This window comes from Neopsephotus bourkii, unplaced genomic scaffold, assembly GCF_033783945.1.
Source record: "Neopsephotus bourkii isolate Nb327-2 ecotype Australia unplaced genomic scaffold, CSIRO-AGI_Nbou_v1 NB_1787, whole genome shotgun sequence".
Taxonomy (NCBI): domain Eukaryota; kingdom Metazoa; phylum Chordata; class Aves; order Psittaciformes; family Psittacidae; genus Neopsephotus; species Neopsephotus bourkii.
In genome coordinates, this window is record NW_026902261.1 from 1,176,359 (window position 1) to 1,199,321 (window position 22,963).

Consider the following 22,963-nt stretch of genomic DNA (forward strand, 5'->3'; position numbering starts at 1 on the left):
TAAAATACAAAGGTGTCCCTGCCCGTGGCCCGGGTTGGAACTGGATGAGCTTCGAGTTCCTTCCAGGCCAAATAATTCCATGATTCTGTGATACCCATCACTGCAGGGTTGATCCTGTTTTACCAACTTTTCAAAAGCAAGCTTGGCTACCCAGTTGCAAAGTAGCTGAAGCACTTGGTTATCTCCCCTATATAAACAGTCGTTTAGCTATTGTTTTAACATAAGCCTTGAAAACTTCCTAGCTTGTGTTTATCCTTTAAATAGCAGCCAAAGAAGCACAATAAAATCAGATGTTCTCTCACTTGCTGTCCTTTTTGCTAACCATGCAGAGTATATCAGCTGTCTGCTTGTGATTAACACAGTGATGCAATGAGAGTTATTAAAAGATAAAGCGGAGCAGGCAAGCTAGTCTAAACTTAGTGTAACCTGAAGCAAGCAATGAAGTATCCTGTGGTTCCTTTGGTGAATGAGCTGACCTTTCCTCTGCTTTTCTTCTGGTTTTGTTTGCCATTTGTAATGCTGTTGATCCTAACGATTATCTGGCTACAGCTTCTCCTTAATGAAGGTAAGTTCTGCAGCTGATCAGATAAAATGCTCCTGCATGCTTAATGTTCAAAGCACTCTGCTAGCTATTTTTAGACTAATGCCACTTGTCTCAGAAGGAAAGTAAAGGGCTTTTTTAGTACTGTTGGTACCAAACTCAAATTATTAAGATTTTTCTGTTAAAAATGCTGCCACTGTTCTTCCTTACCCTCTCCCTTTTTCTCACAGGTAATTTAAGAAAGCTAACCTCACCCTCTAACTTTGTGCACTTTCATTACAGTTTTCTTACACTTCTCCTCTTTTGGGGGTGGGGGGTGGTACCAGGAGCTGTTAAGGGATTCTTTTATCAGTACTGGTAGAAAATCTGTGGAGGGAGCAGGACATGCATTTTCATTTATTTGTGTATTTTGCTCCTCTTTCCAGTCCATCACTGATTCTTATTTCTAATATGTCAGTAACCAATAACAGGCTTTGGTTTAGGTTAATAATAGGCTTGTTGATGTACTCAGGAGGATAAAGCCTTACTAGCTTGCTCTAATACTGAAGCATAAGCAATCCTGGCTGAGGAATCAAACCTAAGTTCAAAAACAGTGATTCTGCCTTTGCAGAACAGCTGTAGGAAGGAAAATAAGAATTAGAATTAAAATTAGAATTTTACTTCAGCAAGCTTTAATTTTATTAGGTGCCCTCTATTCTTAATAATGTGGTAGCCAGTCCTGTGATAGGTCACATAGGAATAGCCCCAATGAGGCACAGCAGAACAGGAGGTACTCACCTCAGTAATGACTTGTACTCCTTCCTCCTTACCAATCCTGCATGTGTGTTCACCATGGATTTTTTACTTTCAGCTCCCATTTTGCAGGTTTAGCAGACTGCTGATGCTACTAACTGCCTCTCCTTCCTTCAGTAGTGAAGTATCTTCCCTCTACACACTCACATATGCCCTTGTGGGTAACCGAGCACAATAATTAGAAAGTGCAGGTTACAAAAGGCTGGGCAGTTGTACAAGCTACCCTGAGCAGCACAGGCATGGCTTACTGCTCACGTTTGAAAAGCAGAATAAAAGACCTATTTTGCATAGGTAAAGGGTAGCTATGCCACATACACTTCAGTGTCAGCTTTTTGCCTGGGCAGAGTAACTCTGGAATCTCTTGATGCTTTAAATAAGACTTTCAGGTTATGCTTAACTACGTTTGCCTTCACATTTTCTGGCCCTATAGTGACTGTTATTAGCACCACGCCTCCAACAATTTCTATAAATGCTCTAAATTCCATTTGAATCAATAAGACCAAGCCCATTACTAGATTTTTACATAGTAGTGTGTTTACAGGATTAGAACATTATCATGTTTCTCAATCACTCTTAAGAGAGCAAATTAAAATGGTGTCCTTTTTAATAGTTTTCTAATTAATTCAGTTATCTGATTATTTTATACTAGTTTACAGCAGGCACAAGGAAAAAGGGGTGGGTGTTTCAGCTCCTCCTTTAACATAGTTGCTGATTAAGGAAATTAGTAAAAGTCAAACACTTGTACAGGCCTCTTAATGCCTACTTGGGTTTGGAAATACTTTATTTCAGCTGAAAAAGATTCAGAAGAACCTTGCTGAGCTCCTAGATAGAACATGCAAGGCTGGCAGCTAGATTGAAGCCATGTGCAGGTATTTTACACATTCTTTTTAAACCTCTTTCTAGCACAGATGCCCAGTGCAGAAGAAGTAAACAAACAGTCTTCTGATGAGCCTGATTCTGATTCTAAATTTGAGGTTGAAACAACAGAGGAAGAAAACCAGAATGACACATCTAGTATAGAAATGGAAGAGGAGGTGCAATCATCTGCAGGAAAGTTGAGGCCTAAGCCAGCTTATCTGAGTTCAAATCCGAAAAGCCAAAAGCCAAGTCTTTTTGCTATAATCTCAGGCAGCTGGTTTTGGAGCCAGAAGATAAGATATTCCTGTATTGAGAAGAGCAATTTCTGTAACACCATGATGGTGAGTAGGGTCACCAGGCTATCTCTTTGCATGTCTGCCACTTTTGTTTCTCAGCTGATTTTTTTCCACCTCTGCCTGACTCCCTGGCTTCTTGGGTAAGAGAAAGCTGCAAGATCAGTTTCTGCTTGCTTAATGACTAACAAGGGATTTCTTTTTGTCCTCCCAATTTGGAATGACTCCTGTTGTAGACAAAGTGAAGGTAACCCAGAATTCCACAGAATAACTATTATTTGTGTATACTGTATAAATATATAAATACATATTTTGAAAGTAATTGAGAATTGTATTTGAAACAGTGACAGTTGTTACATGTTTCTCTAAAAGAAGAAGTTCAACTCAGCTGCATACAGAAACTCTCCTGGTACGTACGGCTGATATTAGCTGACATTGTGTACTCTTAAAAGCAGCTTTAGATTTCTTACAGTGGACTATGTGACTAAAAATGTGTTTCACTTACTTACTATTGAGCTGAAGCCAGGAGTCACTTTGCAGACATGACAGTCCCAATCCTCTTAGGCTTTACACAAATCCCAGAAGATCTATTTGAAGCCATGGAGGAGCTTAGTGTCTTGTGTGTCGTCTTGTTCCCTATGCCTTGACTGTATATTCCTTTGCAGAAGGGTCTCAGAAGGGAAAGCTGGCCTGTGCCTCCACTGTCACTATTCACAGTCCTGTCTCCTCATTTACATTGCTGGAATTTTTGAATTGCAACAACTGAGGTACTCGCATTTGCTTCCACCAGTTGTGCTGGAGGGGTAACCTTTGTTAGGCCAGGATAGCAAAGGACTGGTATCACCTTAAATTGCTTCAGTTGTTTGACTAACCCTGAAGTTGAGCCTTAGCATGGAATCAGTAATTTCTTAAGTCAGAAGATTTTTGATACCACTAACACCACCATGGCAGTACCAGGTCAGTGTAGTAACATTGTTTTTTAAAACTTGTTCAAAGGGTAGAGAAACAATGTTAAGAATGAGCCTGGACTTACCTAAGGTACCATTTGGTTCTTCTGGAGTTCTTTGTGCATACAAGTAATGGTTTGAACACAGCAGCTTGAAGAACTGGTATTTAAACTTGTGTCTCGTAGAACTTAATACTTATACTGAAAGTCTTGCTTGGGTGGGTGGGGGAAGGGAACAAGCATTTGTCTCAAATCATTTATATCAGACTGAAAATTGAACCTCCTAAAAATGTCACTGCCATGACAATTCTGTTCCTCTTTTTCTTCATCAGCTATTGTGTACCATGCTTTCTTCTCTCACCTGGAACTTTCTCTGCCAGTTGCTACAGATCTCTAACGTCCTGAGGATTCAAGTGCTGCCATCCTCTCTGGTTACCTACATGGCTCAGCTGTTTGTTTTGCTGAGTCAAAGACTTGTGAAACCCCTGGGCTCCCTGAGGCTGAAGAGCAGGGGGTTGTTGGCTTCAGTCTTGGGGAGGAAACTGGAGCACAGTGATGGTCAGAGAACCAACTCTGCACAGTACTGACTGACTAAATATTAAATGGGTGACAGCATCCAGCCTCTTGTGCAGTGCTTGGGTGTGTGCTCTGCTCCCCTCCCACTTCACAGAAGGACGAGTTCCTCCTTTGTAAGGACTGGTAATGCTCTCAGCACTACTAACCTTCCATTTCAAACAAGATCAAGGCAAGCATTCTCACTAGCTGTTCTTACCCAAGCTTACATGCAGTACAGCTCAGTGATTACTCATGCTGTACTTCACATTTTTCTGATCTCCAACTTGTCAGTTCTCAAACTAGGAAACAAAGTTTCTAAGAAATGAAACTAGTTTACCTCCAATTAACAAGAAATAATTAAGCCCTTCGCAGATACTGAGTGTGCATTTCTTCTGTTTCTATTCGGAATGGGTTTGGCTTTTCAGCACAGCTGGCATACTGTGGTGAGTTTAGATTACCGCTTGGAGGCACTTGACAACAACTTGATTTAAGGGACCATACTGAGGTTGGTGGGACAGGGATGAGCCGTAATTTTGTGGCCTAAGGGTTTATCCAGTCACTGGCCTATGAACAGAGCAGCTCTTTGCACACATTCAACAAACTTTTTTTAAGGAGGACCTGAATTAGGAGGTCACATCCCAGAGAGCACGTTACCACTTGTGACAGATGCCTCTGCTCACCTCGTGAAGCAGTGTCCCTCACAAGGCTGGCTGTGTGACAGTAGCCGCCTGCACTGACGATGAAGCGTGCCCTGGTTACGTTTGCTCGTCTTTCCCTCCTCCTCCCCTGAATTCCACAGGTCCCAGTACCCCTCCGGAGCTGTGCGCATTACACAGAGCTTGTCCGCGGCTTTATTTTCGCAGGCCCTTTACGCAGGAAAAGCCCCTCGCACACAAAGGGCCCCTCCCTCTTCGCAGCGGGTGTCCGGGGTGGGTGCTGCAGGGCTGGGCACAGCCACCGTTGGCGCGGGGGGGCCGCGGGCAACGGCCCCGCCTCTCCCGGAGCCCGCGCAGGGGCCGAGCTGTGCCGCGGTGCTCCCGCACGGGGAGGCGCGGCCCTGACCCGCCAGCGCCGTGCGGGCGGCCGGGTCCGGGTCCGGATCCAGGCCGTACCGTACCGAGGGCGCAAGGACCGGCCCGCGCCTGCGCTTCTGCTCCTCCGCGGCGCTGCCCGCAGGTAGGGGGGTGCTCGGCGGCGGGGACGGGCCGTGTCTCGGGCGCGGGTGCTGCTGCCGGAGGCGCTGCGAGCAGCGGGGCCGTTTGCTCCAGCGCAGCCGCCGCATCCCGGAGCTGTCCAACCGCCGCTCCGGAGCAGCGCTCGCTGGTAGCTGAGGGTTTCTCTTCCTTTCCCACCCGGTCCATGCGGACTTGCACGTGTGGCCACGAAAGACCTCACCTTGCAGCTGAACCGCTGGGGATGCCTCCTTCCTCTGCCGGTTTTGCTTGTTCAGGCTGCTCGAATGTAGAATCACAGACTAGTTTGGGTCGGTTATCCAGTTCCAGCCCCCTGCCACGGGCAGGGAAAACGTTGGTCTTTCTGTTAACCTCAGTTCAATCAGAACTCTCATTATCTTGAGGCAGTTGCCAAAATGCTGCAGTTCAAGTTAAGAATGTCTTAATGAGGTCATCACTGCAGAGGAGTAGATGAACTGAGGTCAGTCAGTAAAACACCTAAAGGGCTAGTAGAATATTGTTTCTTGTATCGCATAGTGATGTCTTAAAGCCTGGTGGTACCGAAGTATACACTTTGGGTTGTTTTCGTCTGTGCAAATACTCTTGGAATAGCTTTGGTTTGGCTGGGCTGGCCGTTGCTTGCAGTGGCACTGTAACAGCAGCGAGTCTGGTGCCAGCATGTGAAACCTGCTTGAGAAACCTACTCCACGGATTAGCAGTTCCTGCAAGGTTCTCCAGTACCACAGATATGCTGATGGCAGGAGTGGTTTAAACCTGTTTTTCCCTTCTCTGAGCTGAGTAGTAATGCATGACTAAATATTTATCTGTTAAAAATAAAACTTCTGTGTGGGGATTTGGCTAAAAGTAGCATGGAAAGGCTGTTTTGCCTCTGCTGTGGCTCCATGGCTCTTGCAAGATGTTGGTGATGAGTGAACCTAACCTGGTGAATGGGTCCTGATCTGCAGATGTAGGGACTCAGGTTGAGCCCTGTAGGCTTTCTGCTGTGGTCCACCTTTGTTAAAATACTTCCTTCCCTCGATCTGGCTGTGATGCCTGCCCTATGCTTGTCTTTGCTGAGCATTTGAAGCTCACAGTGTGAATGAAGATGACCTTTCAGCTGCCTTGTCATCTGCAAACACTGAATAGCATCAGTGAGCTTTAATTTCCCTTAGGTGTTATGTGCAAAAGCTGTTTCCTGGGCATCAGCAGGAGCGTTAGAGCTTGCAGATATTGTTTTAAAGCTCCTGCCACTGTGGTTGTTGTCATTGGTTACAAATAGATGCACATTTGTTACAAAAGTGACAAATACTTTTAAAAAAGTTTTTTGTGTTTTTTGTTGTGTTTTTTGTTTGTTTGCTTGTTTTCTTTTGTTTTTTTGGGGGGGTGGGTTTTGGTTTGTTGTGTTTTTTTGTTTGGGTTTTTTTTTTTTTGAAGATTTTCCTTTTTTGTATTTAATTCACTTCTAAGTTCACTCTTGTTCACGTGGTACAAACCATCATTTCTCCCATGTCCATCAGCCTCTGTCCCAGGGCCCTTCTGTACATAGTTTTCTTAGCTGAAAAAACTTGATACCAAAACCTGGTTGGAACACTTTGGTTCACAGTACTGGTGAGAGCTGTGTTTTGATAGTCTCTTTTGGCTGAGATTAAGCCTCCTGGGAGAGGGCAGCCTGCATTTCTATGCACCTACCTGTACCATGGACGTTTTGTGATGTTTTGCACTACCAGTCTTTTTCTTCAACTTACTTGTGAAGCATTTATGTTGCAGGCAAGTTACAGGACTGGATTTTGCTGAATATTAAGACTATTTGGAAGTATTGTGCACTGAAAAATGTAGGTACCGGTTTTCTTCTCTGAGCTCTGAACTCTGGGACAAGTTGGTAAAAGACCCAAACTTTAGTATAAACTCCAGTGACCTAATATATTCTGATGTATTTAAGTGACAAACACGTCTGAAAGTAGTATGTCAGAGCATAAGGATAAGGTCTCGCAGCACACTGGAATCCCTTAACGTGTCAGGAGGGCCTCTCTCAGTAACATCTGGGTGAGCTGTGGCTGTTTACATCTTTCTCCTGGAGGAGTCATGGGATGATTTAACTTGGCTGACATCTGGTTTTAGTAAAGAGGAATTTGGGGTTCTTGGATCCAGCTGCATGTAGAAAAATAATGCTGAAGATTTGGCTCCTGGTCCTTTGTGCCCCAAGAGGGTGCAGCAGCAGCACCACAGCTCTTGTCTAACCAGTACATGGGTTTTGAGATGGTGTTATTGATGCTGAAAAGAAAAACCCGTGGGTGTGGTTTTCCAGTTCATAGCATCTGTAATTAGTTGGATGGAGAATTGTGTCACTTGTCAAAGCTTTATAAATTGAAATGGGTGAGGGTCCAGTTCCCCTTAAGGAAAAATACCACTCCCTGTGAGTGCAGGGGAGTGTTGAAATGGGGGCCCACAGATGCAGTGTCACCTCAGCTGTTACAAAACCCAACTGGTCAAACCTCTCAGCGTCCTGGCCTGGGTTCCGTTTTGGCCCTGCTTGTAAGGAGGTTGGATGAGATGATGACCTAAGGAGCCCTTCACATGTTCTTGTGGTAGCACATGTAAACTGGTGAGGGAAACAGTGGCCTTCTCTGCATGGGAGTAAAGGACCTCCCGACCCTTTAGTACCTGGTTAAAAACCGCTGTGTGACTTGCACTGGGGTCTTCTGCTTTGGCTGAGTGAGGAGAGTACTAAACTTGATCCTTTAAAAGTGAGAGGCTACCAAGTATGACTAAGAATATGGTATATCCTAGTGTTGTATGTCTCAGTTCAGCAAAATGTTTACTTAATTTGGGATGTTATGGCCCATATGCTTCTATTCCAAGCAGTTTAAGTGCTTTTGGTTGGAGACATAAAACTGTCTAAGTTGTGACATGGTGTTTGAGCCTTCCTGCTGCAGATGTAAAATCCATATGGCAGTGAGACCTAATTGAAACCTGATGGAGTTATTTTTCTCCTGCAACACATTATATGAAATATTCTTTATGCAGCTGGCTTGAAAAGACTGCCCTTACTTTGATATTTCTAATCAATTATTGCCTGCTAAGATACATGATTTTGAGTTATATAAGGCACTTCATTTTGATATTCTACGTAATCAAATATGACTCGTATGATTTATTTGTTATTTCATGCCACAGACTTTAGGTAGAAGCCACTAACGGCAGCATCATTCATTGTGTGGGTAAACCTTCTCAGGTGTGTTGTGTAGTGAAAAGCTTGTCTGAAATCAGAACTTGTTGCTTGAAAAGCTAGGTCTCTAAATAGGTTTTAGATTCAGATATTTATGAACTTTCTGGTATGTGTTGCTGTTTGGCAAGACCGTTAGGTCAGTTTGCAGGGGAGTATATTTTGTGAAGTTTGGAGAAAGAAATACAAAGCTGATGTAGTTTAAAGCATATTCCCCAAAGCAGATTACTCCAGGAGTCTGGAATGTGTTGGTGAGAGGCTTCAGTTTTAGTGAGATGTTGTTCCATGCATGCAGGAGTCTTTCCCCTCCTAAATAATTATTTCCATCTGCATAGCTTATTCCATCAGGCCCTGGGCCTCTAGTGCCTGGACTCTTGAGCTGCCTGCAAAACATGGGTCTTCTGTGAATCAGTGAGGATCTTTCTCACTAAATCCTCTGTGCTAGCAGGGCATGAAGGGAGCTTTGCTGTTGACATATAGAAAAATAATAGGGCAAACTTCAGTGAGGGGTTAAAAACTGTTAAACTAAACTATTCTGGCCAGTCTTTCATGTAGTTTTCAATTTTTAGAGGGAGAGATTTCGGGACCCTCAAAATCTTCCTGTACAATGTCTGGCAAGCTCACTATTCACTAGCTGTCTGAGAGCTGTTTAGTTTTCATATAATATGAACTTGAGTCCATCTGCGATAGTACTTGCAACATCCTTGGCTACTTGAGTGCGGTGGCCTATGGCCTGTGAGATATCCACATGAACGTATGTGCTTCCATCATACGATGGAGCCTGAGCATTGAAAATGCAACTAAGCACTGAATGCAGTAGTAGAGACCTCAGTGTTTCAGTGAGCAGGCAGACCTCTAGTGTGTGAAGGCCTGTCCATTGGTTTTGTGGTGCTAATGGACTTATCTCTTTGTCCTGTTTAGCCCTTTCATAGAAGGTTCCTTCTAGGATGATGGACTTTGTTGGCAGTGGAGGTTGGAACTGCTACATGTTATGTGTGGATTTGGAATGGACTGCCCAGGATCTGGTGAGGACAGTGGCAAGAGGCTGCTTGACTGTTGTGTGCTGGTGGTTTGGTGATAGCTTCACAGACAGCCTGTGCATTGATGGAGCAGTGACAGCAGGCTCCTGGCCATTTATACTTCTCAGTTATCTCCACCTGGGACATTTAATGAGGTGGCATTGCTGGGGCATTCGAAGGACTGTTGTAGTACTGCTGGTTTGGGAAGATGACTACTGCATAATGGCTCTGAAGCTTGCTCATGAGGCTGTCTTGCTGATGGTGACTTGCCATTCAACTACTCTCAAAACCTTTTCACTGCTGTTGCCAAATTAATGGTTATACTGGTGTCTGGCAGCTCAGATTTCTCAGTGTCCCTGTATGTATGCAACTGAGCATGCTCCAGTGCTTGAGCCCCCATCTTTCCTACTTAGTCATAGTCCTGACAGCCCTAACCAAGTGACCAACACTGGAAATGGAAGCAGTGTTTCTTGCATCGAAGGTTTGTGGAAGGTCTTGAGTGAACAGAGTGTGTAACTCTTGCAAGGTCCATAGCAGGTGGCCAATATATAATGGAACTGGAAGGATATCCTCTTCAGGCAATGAATAAATACAGCCTTGCTGATGAAAGTTGTTTTTCTCGGTCAAGGTAAAGCCCAGACAATGTTAATGTTTGAAAATGGCAGGGCTAACAGTGGAAGGAAATCCCTGCATGCCTCATAGCGGAAGGTAGACATGAGGCTGCAATATATACATCCCTGCAGCTGATCTGTGATACCCTTGTTTTGGTCAAATATTCCAGAATCCTGGACTCACTCCAGCTTGTGCATAAGAAGGGTAAAAGTAGATAAAGGTAACAGCTGTATTTAGACACAGTATTTCCTTTGACTAATGGGAGAGGAAGGATGCCTCCTGGGAGTAGTCCTAACGATACCTCAAATCCAAGAGTTGCAGAGTTCATTCACTTCGTGCTTCCTACGCTCTCTTGGCTGGCATAAAGCAGGAGTGAAGCTGCCGGATGTTTGCAGGCCAGGAAGTGTGGAGCAAGCACAGAGCTGCTAGGTAAGTTGGGAAAATTCAAGGCTTTATTAAATACCAACACACACCATGGAAAAAACTTCTTGGAGACGGGCTTTTGGGAAGTTCATTCTAGTTGCAGTTCTGTGTTAGCTGGAATTAAAACTAACTTGGGTGGGAGAGACACATGATGGGACAAATCTATAAGCAGGACCAAGGAATTGCTTCTGTAAGGCTTTCCTAAGAACCCTGCTCGTGAGGTCTGTGCAGTTTTGCACAGGATTAGCATTACCTCATTGTTAACAAAGCAGATAGCAAAGAAAAACTAGCCTTTGTAAAAAGTCAAGAAGCTGATGCTTGGTTGCTAGCTGGGTATTTATGAATACCATTCAATCCTATACAAGGAGTACTGATAGTGGTGCTGAGTCAAGTGTCATGGTTCATTTGCACCTCTCAAGGTTACAGGAGGATGTACCCTGTGAATCCAACTTTATTACAGGAGCCCATTAGGAACAAATCAAACGAGGCTTAGTCCTCTTTCAGTGGTCTGGTGTTATTTGTTAGTTCTCCAATTCATTGCTTCATGATTTCACAAATTCCCTAACTTGCATGCTTATGAGGAAGCCTGTTTCCCAGCTATTAGTGAGAATTGCTCATGCTTCCCCCTCTGTCATGGTGGAGGTATCACAGTGGGAAGTCTGGGAACCTCAGCAGTGCAGATCGGTTAGCTCGAAGGTGATGTACTTACGTTTTCCACCATGGAAGTTTGGTTTCTATCATTCCTGTGGGTTGTTCCATTTAATTCTGCAAAGTTTAAGTCTTATCAGAAACTGCCCAGCAGTTGCTTTTGCACAGCTGCAAGGACAGCAGGCTTGCCTCCTCCTTTCCTCTGTATCTGGTGCACATGTAGCTCTTGCTTTAACCCCATGGTGCTGCTCCCAGCACAGATCAGGGTTGTGTTGTACTGGGACAAAACCTGAGCAGGAGTCTGAGCCAGCAGCTGCAGTCAAAAGATGCCTGTGTCAGAAAATGGCCATCGTACAAGAATTTGATTGCTTAGACCAGCCTGGTTAAAGCAGAGAGTCCTGAGTGTTGGTTGGGTTATAAGAGTTCATCAGACTTGCCAGACCTGTGAGGTAAAACACAGCTCACAGAATGGTTAGGATTGGAAGTGACCTCTGGAGATCTTCCAGTCCAACCCCTTGCCAAAGCAGGGCCACCCAGAGCAAGTTACACAGGAATGTGTCTGGGTGGTTTTGGGATGTCTCCAGAGAGGGGGACTCCACAGCCCCCCTGGGCACCCTGTTCCAGTGCTCTGACACCCTCACTGGAAAGAAGTTCTTCCTCATGTTGAGATGAAACTTGTTGTGCTTTAGTTTATGGCCGTTGCTCCTCATCCTGTTACTGGGTAGCACCTAAAGGAGTCTGGCACCATCCTCTTGGCACCTGTCCTTGAGATACTGATCTGCACTGATGAAATCCCTTCAGAGTCTCCTCTTTTCTAGACTAAACAGATGCAGCTCCCGCAATCCCTCCTCATAAGAGAGATCATATATAATATAGTTGGTATAGTTCACTGATCGTGTACCTATCCTTAGTTTTCTGAAATCTTCGTCATTTTCAGCATACCTGTGAATCCAAATTCATTTCTGCTTCTTTAACTTGCTGGATTCAAAAGTGCCTATCCGGTAGATGATGTAGGAGATGCCATCTTTTTGCATTTGCAATAGCACTGCATTACTCTGAGCTTATACACCAGGTGTAAACTGAAGAATAAAAATCTATCTTGCAGCATCTCTTGACATTGACACCTGAGACTTCAATGTCCCATCTGTTGCTGTTAGAGCAGGGGGGTTTCATACGAGAGAGAACAGCATGCAGGGATTTACAGGCACTGCTTTAGTCCCCAACCGATCTTTGAGATGATCTTCCACCACTGAGCTCACCTGCCCTGTGTTTTTATTCCTTTAAATTCTGCACTAGGAAGCTGTTTAGGAATGTCTGTATCAAACTCTTTCATCCTGTGGTTTGTCCTAGATCATGCCTGAAATCTCCCAGTCCTGGTTTTCACGAAGACTTGTCTAATAAATTTCATCATGCATATTTTGGAAAAACAAGCCCTCCTCTAATGAGTTAACAAACTCCTGACTACTAATAGCTCTGTAAGAGTCAGTGAGCTGTATTGTGCAATCGGGTTCAGCATCTCAACCAGTTTTGTTCCAGCTGTTGCACGATTTATAGATGAAAATAGTACAAACAAGCTCTGTGTGGTGACTTCAGAGCAGGGTGCCAGCACAGCAGAACTAGTGACAGCTGAGTGACTTCTCAGCCTTTATAGGAGGGACCCATTCTGTTTCTATCCCAGCTGTCTTCTAAAAGACAAACAAGGAGAATGTCAATAAATATAAATTATGGGCAACTTGTAATCTGTCCACACACAGAAGTTTGGATTCCTCCTGATGGACCTGTTGCTGCTAAAGAGATGATAAAGTAGAATGGAAGCCTGTTAAGATAAACGATGGCAGTTCTGAGTACAAGCACGACTTGCTTATGAGTAGAATAATTGGCACTTACTATTGCCTGACTGCTCAACAAAAGCTTCTGCTGCTGGGCTGTATTAGATTTTATTTTGGAAATCGCTGATTGGGCAGTTGGGACCTGTAAAAGTGCTGTTCCTGATGAGAGGCAGGAATCAAATCATACTCTCCTGCTCAGAGGCTGATGGATGATGTCCTACCCACAAATGAGCACAGCGACATTGCATTCCCAAGTAAATGCCTTATATCCACATACGGAGAGACAATGTGTGGGGACCTATTGGATAAATATTTTTCTCTAGATCTTGAATTTGGAGTATTTAGGTAAATGGATTTAGTTTTTCTTGTAATCATTCAACAAGACAAGATTCAATACACAGAGAGGAGTGTTCTAGCCTTATCTCTTGAAATAGTTTCAGTTAGTTTGACCCAATATAAAAACTTCTGGGGAGGTTTCTAAAACTATAAGGTACTAAAATCTATCAAAACAACCCCAAACAACGAAATGAGACATTGCTTTGAAAATTGCTTTTGTTCTTTGTCCATACTCTGGTCCTTAGATATTTCACTTTTAATCTTAATAACTAGCTTAGTTGTGTACCTGGGATCAGGTCACTTCTACTTTTACCCTGCCCTTGTCTTACCATCCTTGCTAAAACTCCAGCTTTTCTGAGTCAAGCTATGGGTAGCTATTGTTCAGTTTGTCTCATAACCTTGGTAGCTCTGAACCATTTGCTCTGCTCTGTAGGGCTGTGCCATGTGCATGACTTCTCTTCTTTCAGGAGTGGATGTTTGGCATTCTTTGGGGAGTAACTCTTGTGGGATGCCCGAAAACATACTGACTCATGGCGAGTTCAGCCCGTGGAGCCCATCCTGCTGCTTGTGATTATGGTGAAGGAAATAAACAAGATGACAACCTAATTTATCATGTCTTTGGGCTGAGAACTGAGACAGCAGAATAAGACAGTCCTTTTCTGACACTCTTCCTCTTTGTAGCTCTGCCCCATACATTTCCCAGGAGGGATCAGAAAATCCAGCTTGAAAAAATCAGAATGAGATTTGTAAAGAAAGCGGGGACATGAACTTGGGAGCACGAGCAGCCGGTAGGTGTCAGGCATGTGAGTAGGGAGGTAAAGAAGGTCATCCCTGGAAACCTGCTAAGTTTTCTAATTTTATGTGGTCTGAAAATGCCCAGGAAGCAGAAACATACTAAATTTAAATTAGGAAGCAAGTCTTGGTTATTCATCAGAATAAGTGTTTTTGAGTATTAAGAATAGCTGCTGTGTCTTAGTGCTTCCTCCTATTGTTGTAGCTTTTCCTTGAGCAGTGAAAATACTTTGGCTGGTTTAAATTACCTTTACAGTACTAATTAGGTTAAAACAACCTTGCAGTTCACTTATCTGAATATACATCTGTGTCTAACTGGTGGATGATTTGAGGTCTTTCCCCTTCTCCTTCGCTCCCCCAAGCCATGACATTGTCAAATGCAACTGGAGGCAGTCACATACACAACCACTGGCCTCTGTCTTGTTGAGATCCCTGCTCACAACTGCTGCTTCTGATGGTAACGTGATAAAATGACTCTGGCGTCGACTGCTTACTGGTCCTGCTCTACTACAGCATCACATCCTGCCAGATACTCCTTTGCCCGGTGTTGTTCTCTGTTTATTTCTTAAACATGAGATCTGCATACAAACAGTCTCAGCTGAGGAAGCATCTGTTGTTGCTATTTGTCTGTTGCCTGAAGTCGTAATCCTCTGTTCCTTACAGCTCTTGGGTGCAATAAAACAGATTGTGTGCTCTGACATACAGCTGTGACTGCAGGCAGGTTGGGTTTTACAATAAGCAAGGTCTGATTGTTCAACTTTGGGTCTGAGCCACATGATGCGTGGATAGAGCAGGAAGGGTCAAGTATGTGATGCTGGGCAGTTGGGGAAGGTGTCGCTTTACCTCTGTGCTTTCACTGGGTTGATATCCATGCTCCTGTGGCCATGCTTGTACCTCTCCCTGGCAGGATCAGAATCGTGGAATGGTTTGGGATGGAAGGGACCTTAAAGCTCACCCATCTCCAACCCCTGCCACGGGCAGGGACCCCTTCCACTGGAGCAGCTTGCTCCAAGCCCCTGTGTCCAACCTGGCCTTGAACACTGCCAGGGATGGGGCAGCCACAGCTTCTCTGGACACCCTGTGTCAGCGCCTCAGCACCCTCACAGGGAAGAGCTTCTGCCTAAGAGCTCAGCTCAGTCTCCCCTCGGGCAGGTTCAAGCCATTCCCCTTGGCCTGTCCCTACAGGCCCTTGTCCCAAGCCCCTTTCCAGGTTTCCTGCAGCCCCTTTAGGCACTGGAGCTGCTCTAAGGTCTCCCCTTCAGGAGCCTTCTCTTCTCCAGGCTCCAGAGCAGAGCAGAGCCTGGCTCCAGAGCAGAGCTGCTCCAGCCCTCGCAGCATCTCCATGGCCTCCTCTGGACTTGCTCCAGCAGCTCTGTGATGAAGAGCCCCCAGGATGACAAATTGGGTCTCGTCCTATGAAGTAAAGTCTTGAGCAGAAGCACTGCAAGGCCTGAGTGTTGCTGTGGCCTCTTGACGCTGCTCTGCTGAGGGGTGCTGGTTTGCTCCCCCAGATCGGGCAGTGCAGGCCTGGCTGCTGGGGGCCACGCTGCTTACCCAGACCCACAGGCTGGGTCCTACCTCCCCTCCAGGCTGCCAGCATGCTGGGACTTGGGTAATCTCCCTGCCTTGGTGGCTCCAGAAGCTGTAATCATCTCTTGATCTTAACGGGTCCACGTGACGGATGAGTAACACTACTTGAGGATTTTCTTGGGATGAGGTGAGGTCGAAAGGGGATAAATACTTTCAAGCCTTCCTAACATTATTCAGTGTTTTCTAATTTTTAACTCTGTAAATACAAACCTGTGGAGAAAAAGAATTATGTGTTATGTCCAGGTTTTTCCAGTCCACTTCATGTTGCAGTGCCTTTTGCTCACATTTGATTTTCATGGTCACACATTATTTCAAGAGTGTTTGAAGACCTTAATGCTGCAGGATCTTGGGGTGCAGCTTGTGGACATTGTGTTCAAGCTAACCTGAAGGCCCTGATGCCAAGTACTGGCAGGCAGTGTTCAGGGGCAGGTCTCCCAGACTGGTGATCTGGCAGAGGGTTCCTGGAGTCTTCTCATCTCCAGCCTGAAATTCCAGCCCATCTGAACTTCCCAGTTTTCCAAAAGCATGTTGGATGTTTTTCCCCTCTCCTTTTTGATTCCAGAAAAGTTGGGTTTTCTGAGCAAGCCAAGTCATGTCAGTCTGTCAGGGTGTGTAGATACCTGCAGAAATAACTTGTGCATGAAAGCTGTGACGATGACAGTGCTGGCCCTGTACCAGTGATTCATTTGAGTAAAGCAGCTGCTAAGAGCATCTGTATGTCTCTCTACCTCCGTATTTGAGTACGATTCAGCTCCTGTGATCTAGATCATCTTGTCCTAGTGAGCTTGGCTCACCTCTGATGATGCCAGCAAGGCTGTCGTAGGGCATGAAACATGCTGGAGAGCTTGAAACTAGAGTGGAAATACTTATCCTGAATCACGCTGGCTGAAAATGCAGACTCAGCTGGCTTCCTGTCATTCCTCCACGTCTTTTCTCACAAGCTAGGAAATAAATTTGCTGATTATTCTTTCTAATACCATGAATAACCAAAGTCCAGGCATGAGTGAGTGTGTGAAAGGCTGTAGGTAGTAGTGCAGCTGTTATCCACAGAGATCTTAAACCTTCAGTAATGCTTGTGTAGTGCTTTATGCGAGTAATCAAAACTGAATGTACTATTAAAGAATGTTGTCTTCATTCTGGATACTTTAAATTTGCCTCAGTTGTGCAACAACCCCAGCTGAATTGTTCCTCCTGTGTTAGAAACCCCTGCTATGAAGCTCACTTGTACAAGTGACTGGCAGCCTATCGGTCTGATGATCTGCCAGTCAAAAAGGACAGGCAGCTGGCTGAAGGAAATGTAATGAGAAGGAACTCATTACCTGGGGATAAAAGAAATGTAGCTGTGGGCTGCTGTGCCCATCTAGTCACAGTACTGGCAGCTTAGATGTCCTTTTGTGAACAGAAGGAATTGCTTGAAACCCAGCCACTTGTTTGAGAGCAAGGTGCACGTGGTGGCAAGCGCTTTGGAAAGGCTGGGTGCTCCCTGGGGAGAAATAACACTTTCCTGAGTGTGTCAAACCAGCAAAGTTTAGGGCAGCCGCATCTCCTCTCATGGATGTTTTTGTTGTCCCTCCTTACTCCCCCATGTCTCAAACCCTGGGCAGTTTGCATGGGCACAGAGGATGGCCTACGCTTCTGTCCAGTGTGGCTTTGCAGCAGCTGTTGTCTGCATACCTGACTAAGAGCTTACAGAACTGCTTTTTACTTGCTCTGTGCACATTGCTAAGGACTTTATTACATAAATTCATATAATTAGATCTTAGGCAGAAGCTCTTCCCTGTGAGGGTGCTGAGGCGCTGGTACAGGGTGCCCAGAGAAGCTGTGGCTGCCCCATCCCTGGCAGTGCTCAAGGCCAGGTTGGACACAGGGGCTTGGAGCAAGCTGCTCCAGTGGAAGGGGTCCCTGCCTGTGGCAGGGGTTGGGAACTGGATAAGCTTTAAGGTACCTTCCAACACAAACCTGTCTGTGTTATGCTGCCTATGTATAATTTGGTGCTGTTGTAAAAGCTGTGGCTCATGGATGGGGTTGGCTGTGGGTATCACAAGCTGGTGCATCCTGCAGTTTGTTTTGCTTTGGAGCTGGTGGAGGAGGAGCTATATGCATAACCTGAGCTTGGAATTGTATCCCTTATTAATTCTCATTAGTACCACTTGTAGTGAATAAGCTAAATAAGAAATATGAAACACTGTGTATGCATGTTTTGTGGCTTTACCGGGAGCAGGAAGGAGCCAGGGGAAGCTAGTTCTGACGCGGGTGTGCAGAGCTTTCCCAGAGGCACCTTCAGTTACCTGGAGGTTACCCTCCTTCCGCAGGGTGGGTCCTCCTCACTAGAGGGCTCTCCTCCTGCTTTCCTTCGCGGTGTCTCGAATTCTTGGGGGAGGAGTAAAGTTCTGCAGGAATTGGGGGTAGGAAAAGAAAGAGGGGGGAGGAAAGGATCCCCATGCGTATTTTGGCTACTGAGTGTGAGGAGTTGTGACCATCCCAGACCAAATATCCTCCCTCTACCTGCCCCTGCAGGCTGAAGTTAGGGATTGGGCAGTGTTCCTTCTGCAGCAAATCAGAAGGTGGGGTGGAAGTGGCTAGACCAAAGCAGTGTCTGGAAATTGGCTGTGTCAATGGGTAAGAACAAACCTGAGCTGGCCTCTTTGCATTGCTTTTAAGAGGGATTGTCTCTAAAATACTATTGCTGCCTTTGAAGCTGTTGGGGCAGAGGAGACTGAGCCATAGATCCAGTCTTACTGGGAATATCAGAAACCTGGAGCAGGATTATTACTTGTGCTGGAGAAGCTTTGCCTGCTTTTGCTGAAGAGACTTTAAACATTACTTGTCTCTTTAACTTTGGAATTAGGAATAATAAGTGTTAGAAGAAAGGGAAGTTACAGAAACACTGTGAAAGGAGGTTTGGTGGAGAAAATAACAAGGAACGAACAAAACCTGTTGTGGATGGCTCCGGGAATCTGATTGCTTTCACCCTTTCTGTGTTGCTTGTTGATGAGATCTTAAAGGAGGTTATGGATCTTGCAAAATACTCCCTGTGGGTGTTCTGGTTTGCGCTGCTCTTTCAACACCAGTGTCTGCACACAGCTGGGATTTACTCACTGCTCAGGAAACGCTGAATTTACTTGGTAAAAGAGCGCGTGGCTGAGGCTTGAGTTAATGTTTAGCAAGCCTTAGCTTCAGCCCGGCCTTGGCAATAACTCGTCGCTGTTCCAAGCTCACGCGGAGCGCTGGAGGCGGGCGGGCTGTGGGGCTGTCCCTTTCACCCCGTCCCGGTGTCCCCCACCGGGTGGCTCAGCCTCGGGCCCTGCTGCCTTGAAGGCTGCGGGGCGTTGAGCGGCCGGCTCAGGACAGGATGCTCGGGGCCCCCCGGCCGGCACCTCGCGGGTGACACGGAGCAGCTCTCGGCTGTCACCGCGCGGCGCTGGCGGCGGCTGCTCCGCTCGAGAGCGGCGTCCGGAGGGGAGCGGGGGGACGGAGCCGCTCTGCTCCCGGATGGACACGGCTGAGCGCGGCTCGGCCGGCTCCGGCGTAGCCTGCAGCGGGGGCCCCGGGCCCCGGGACGTGCTGGCGCCTGCCCGGCTCGGCAGGTACGGGCAGGGCGGTCGCGGGGTACGGGGTGGTCGCTGCTCCTCTTCCTCCCCCGGGCAGGGCGCAGAGGTAAGGCAGCACCGGGGGCGGGATAGATGGAAGCCAGGTGGTTTTCGACAGGTGAGCAGTCTACAATATGATCTTTAAAGCAGTGCTTTGACTGTCTTCGCCCTGAAATGAGGCCTGTTCCCCCCCTTTGTTTTTTTTATTTTCAATGAACTCCAGGGGCTGGAGCTGGAGAAGCTTTAAGGTCCCTTCCAACCCAAACCAGCCTGGGATTCTATGAGTGCAGCAAGCTGTGGAAGCAGGACCGGGGGGGGGGAAGTCTAAAATGCAGACTGTTTGTTCCCTTGGGATCCAGTGGTAATGCTGCCCTGTCAGCCTGGGGTCTTGAGGGCTGCTCAGTGATTTGCAGAGCTGTATGAAGGCAAGAACTGCTTATTTATAAATATCATGCAAAGAATGTGTACTAAAGGCTAGAACTGAAATTTTAACTACTTTGCTTGACAAACACCATACTCTTTAAGTTTACTGGACATTAAAGAACTTAAAGCTTCATCTAATGTATACTTGTATCAGCTTAGGAACTGCATTAAATTTCAGAACATTTCCATGCTGCACTAATCGAAATCTGTTTGTTTGGTGTGAATGTACTCACAGTCATTCTATTTCTAACCATAGCTCACATTTTCATGTTTCTGTGTGACTTGTCATTTTTCCCAGTCTGCTCTGACCTCGTGTGTAGGAGCAAGAAAGGATTTGAAAGCTCCCAGGAAAAGTTTGAGATTTAAAAAAAAAAAAAAATAAATAAATCTTATGGGCACTGGCACAGGAATAATATGATAACTTAATTTAAAATGACTCATGTAAGACAACAGGGCTAAAAGCTTGAGTATTGCAGGGCTTCTTGTAAAAATCAAAATATTCAGTAACAACATCTGGTTTTGCCAAACCAGTTTGTTGAGTTCCAGTGTCTGTGCTGGTGCCAGAACAGCTCTGTGGTCAGGTACAGAGAGGTGCTACAGCAGGAACCCCAAGCTTGCTCACTAACTTTGACCAAAACTTTAACTCTTGGCAAGTGGCAAGTCCCATCTATGCATTTGGGACCTGCCAGCAGGTGAAATGTCCTCTGTGTATGTGTATAATGAATCCTTTCTGCTAGGATTGGCCTGAACCATGCCTGTACACCATGCCTGTACACCATGCCTGTACACCATGCCTGTACACCATGCCTGTACACCATGCCTGTACACCACCCATCCTGGTCTGCTAATTCATTGATGTCAGTGTTTAATTTTGCAGCAGTAACTGGGGCATTCTCTCTGGGTTCCCAGGAAGGCACCTACCGGCTTGTCCAGCCCTGGTGGTGTTGTGCCTCCAAAGCAGCTGAGAAAAAGCTATAGCCAAGCCAGCTCTTCCTCCCTCATGTTTCTCCTCGCAGTTTTGTAAAGCCTTGGTACCTGAGGTGGCTTGCGGCTGGGCTCGGAGGCACCGCTCCAGTATGAGCTACAGATTTAGTTATAAATCACAGCCAAGGGCAGACTTTTCATGGCAATGTAATAGCGAAGCACTTTGTTTTCTAATAAATCTTGCCTGTGAAATCCAAACAGGGAGATTATGACTGTGCTTCCTGTCTTCCTGCATCCTTAAGCCTCTCATGCGTGAAGCATATCTGGATTCCAGCACATCTCTCAATCCCTCCTTACTTTGTGCTGGTCAGCAAGTTGATTGTGTGACTTTTTTCAGTGCCTAAAGGGGCTGCAGGAAACCTGGAGAGGGGCTTGGGACAAGGGCCTGTAGGGACAGGCCAAGGGGAATGGCTTGAACCTGCCCGAGGGGAGACTGAGATGAGCTCTTAGGCAGAAGCTCTTCCCTGTGAGGGTGCTGAGGCGCTGGCACAGGGTGCCCAGAGAAGCTGTGGCTGCCCCATCCCTGGCAGTGTTCAAGGCCAGGTTGGACACAGGGGCTTGGAGCAAGCTGCTCTAGTGGAAGGGGTCCCTGCCTGTGGCAGGGGTTGGGACTGGAGGAGCTTTAAGGTCCCTTCCAACACAAACCAGGCTGGGATTCTATGATGATTCCATGGTCTGTGGGGTTTGGCATCTGATGTCATTCTGATAGGTGCAAGCTGGAAGGCAGAGCAGTACCTTGTTACTGCTGGCTGAATACAGTTGCTTTTGTGTTTAGATGAGCATGGATTCTATGTAGTGTGTGAGGATGGAAATAGGGATGGGAATGCCACCTGTTTGTTAATGACTTTCACCCAATCATCCCAAAGATCAGGCTTATCAATTCACAATTGCATAAAGGATTGCAGCACTACTAAAGCTTTGCTTTGGACAGCTATCCATTTCTCACAGCCGGATTTCTGTGTCCATGAAAAACCTTTTCCTGTTTGGCTTTCCATGCTAACACAGGGAAAGTGAACAACGGGCTCATTGGCAGTGACCTTGCAGTGAAACAAAAAAACACATACAGAGAGCATAACCAAAGTCTTCTGAGGCCAAAACAAACCCTATTGTGATGGGACAGACACCCAGCTAATAGACTAAACTAAACATGTCTTTGAACATTTCTAATTTGGCTGTATCTGCATGGGTTTATCAATTTGCTGTTTGTTCTGCTCTGAGCTTTGGTCGAGACACCTCTAGGCAGATCTGTAATTACAGGCAACTTTCACTAGTCCTTAGCTTGCTTGTTTAGACCCTTTCTAGACAAAGTGGAAACAAATCTATTCCAGATGAAGGCCTGAGATACAGATGTTGAGATGGAGTTTCTTTGCCCTTAAATACTTCAATAGAAACCCTTACTGTCAGGTAAGTTATAACTTAAGTTTTGTTAAGGAATTCCAGTGCTGTGGTGGAGGTGATGTCTGGAGTTTGCTTCCAGCACAGAAAGTGATGGAGGTATTAAGGTAGAGCAGGGAGTTACACACAAGTGTCTTTCACTCCACATAGCACTGGGTGAAGGATCCCTGTTCTGTCTTTCTGATGGCACTAGGGATGCCAGGACAGGAGCATCTTGTGGAGTGGGGGAGGCTGGAGTGAAGGACTCCACACATGCAGAGCTGCCTGGCACGTCCTCTATCTCTTGCAGAACAGGCTTCTTCAACAACCTGAAGTGACGCTGCTCCCAGAGCTGCTTGCATAATGAAGATTTGATGAACTGATTGCTGTGTTACTGAAAACAAGCTGTAATCTTATTAGTTAGCTGTAGGAGTGACATCTTGGCAATTCTTGCTGGTGCTATAGAGACAGACCTTCAAGGGTGCTGTCCTATGGGTGCGAGTTCCTTGATAAAATGCTTTAATTCAAACAGGACTGGTGGTCGGCAGCACTGCCATTGAAAATAGCCTGGGCTAAAGGTCTTGTGACTTCTTACAGGGGGGATGTTCTGTGAAACTGCTGGGTATATGACCAGGTCCCCTGTGGTTAGAAATATGCAAAGACGCATGTCAGCAGGGGCAGCCTGTTTCTACAATCACTTTAATTCTGGCTCTTCAGCTGCTATGGTTTATGGTAAGAGTGTATGGAGTAAGTTACTGTTCATTGCTGCCACAGTAATTTGAGAATCAGTCTGTCACTGCTTTTATCGTCTGGTCCAAGGAATTTGCACCAGCCATGTGCTTTTCATTTTCTCCTTGGAGTAAACTTCAGTTGTGCTTTTTTTGCTTCTTGCTCTAGGGAGAAGGGGGCAACTGGTAGTGTTTGTGTACAGAGCTGAGGACAGCAAAGCCGGGCTTTAAAGAT

The 22,963-nt window shown here is 45.9% G+C and overlaps 1 protein-coding gene across 2 annotated transcripts; it reads left to right on the forward strand.

Annotated features, from left to right (window-relative positions):
* Positions 1-310: 310 nt before the first annotated feature.
* On the forward strand, positions 311-4,300 carry ADIG (adipogenin). 2 transcript variants are annotated; one of them, XM_061380069.1, is made up of 3 exons: positions 311-565; positions 2,237-2,532; positions 3,763-4,300. In XM_061380069.1, the coding sequence occupies exons 1-3, from the start codon at positions 439-441 to the stop codon at positions 4,015-4,017; spliced, it is 678 nt and encodes a 225-aa protein (XP_061236053.1). In that variant the 5' UTR covers positions 311-438; the 3' UTR covers positions 4,018-4,300. The 2 variants fall into 2 exon arrangements, 1 of the variants encoding a protein (XP_061236053.1); XR_009729516.1 differs by lacking the exons at positions 311-565; positions 2,237-2,532 and adding an exon at positions 2,644-3,251 and having other exon boundaries at positions 3,763-3,809.
* Positions 4,301-22,963: the final 18,663 nt, after the last annotated feature.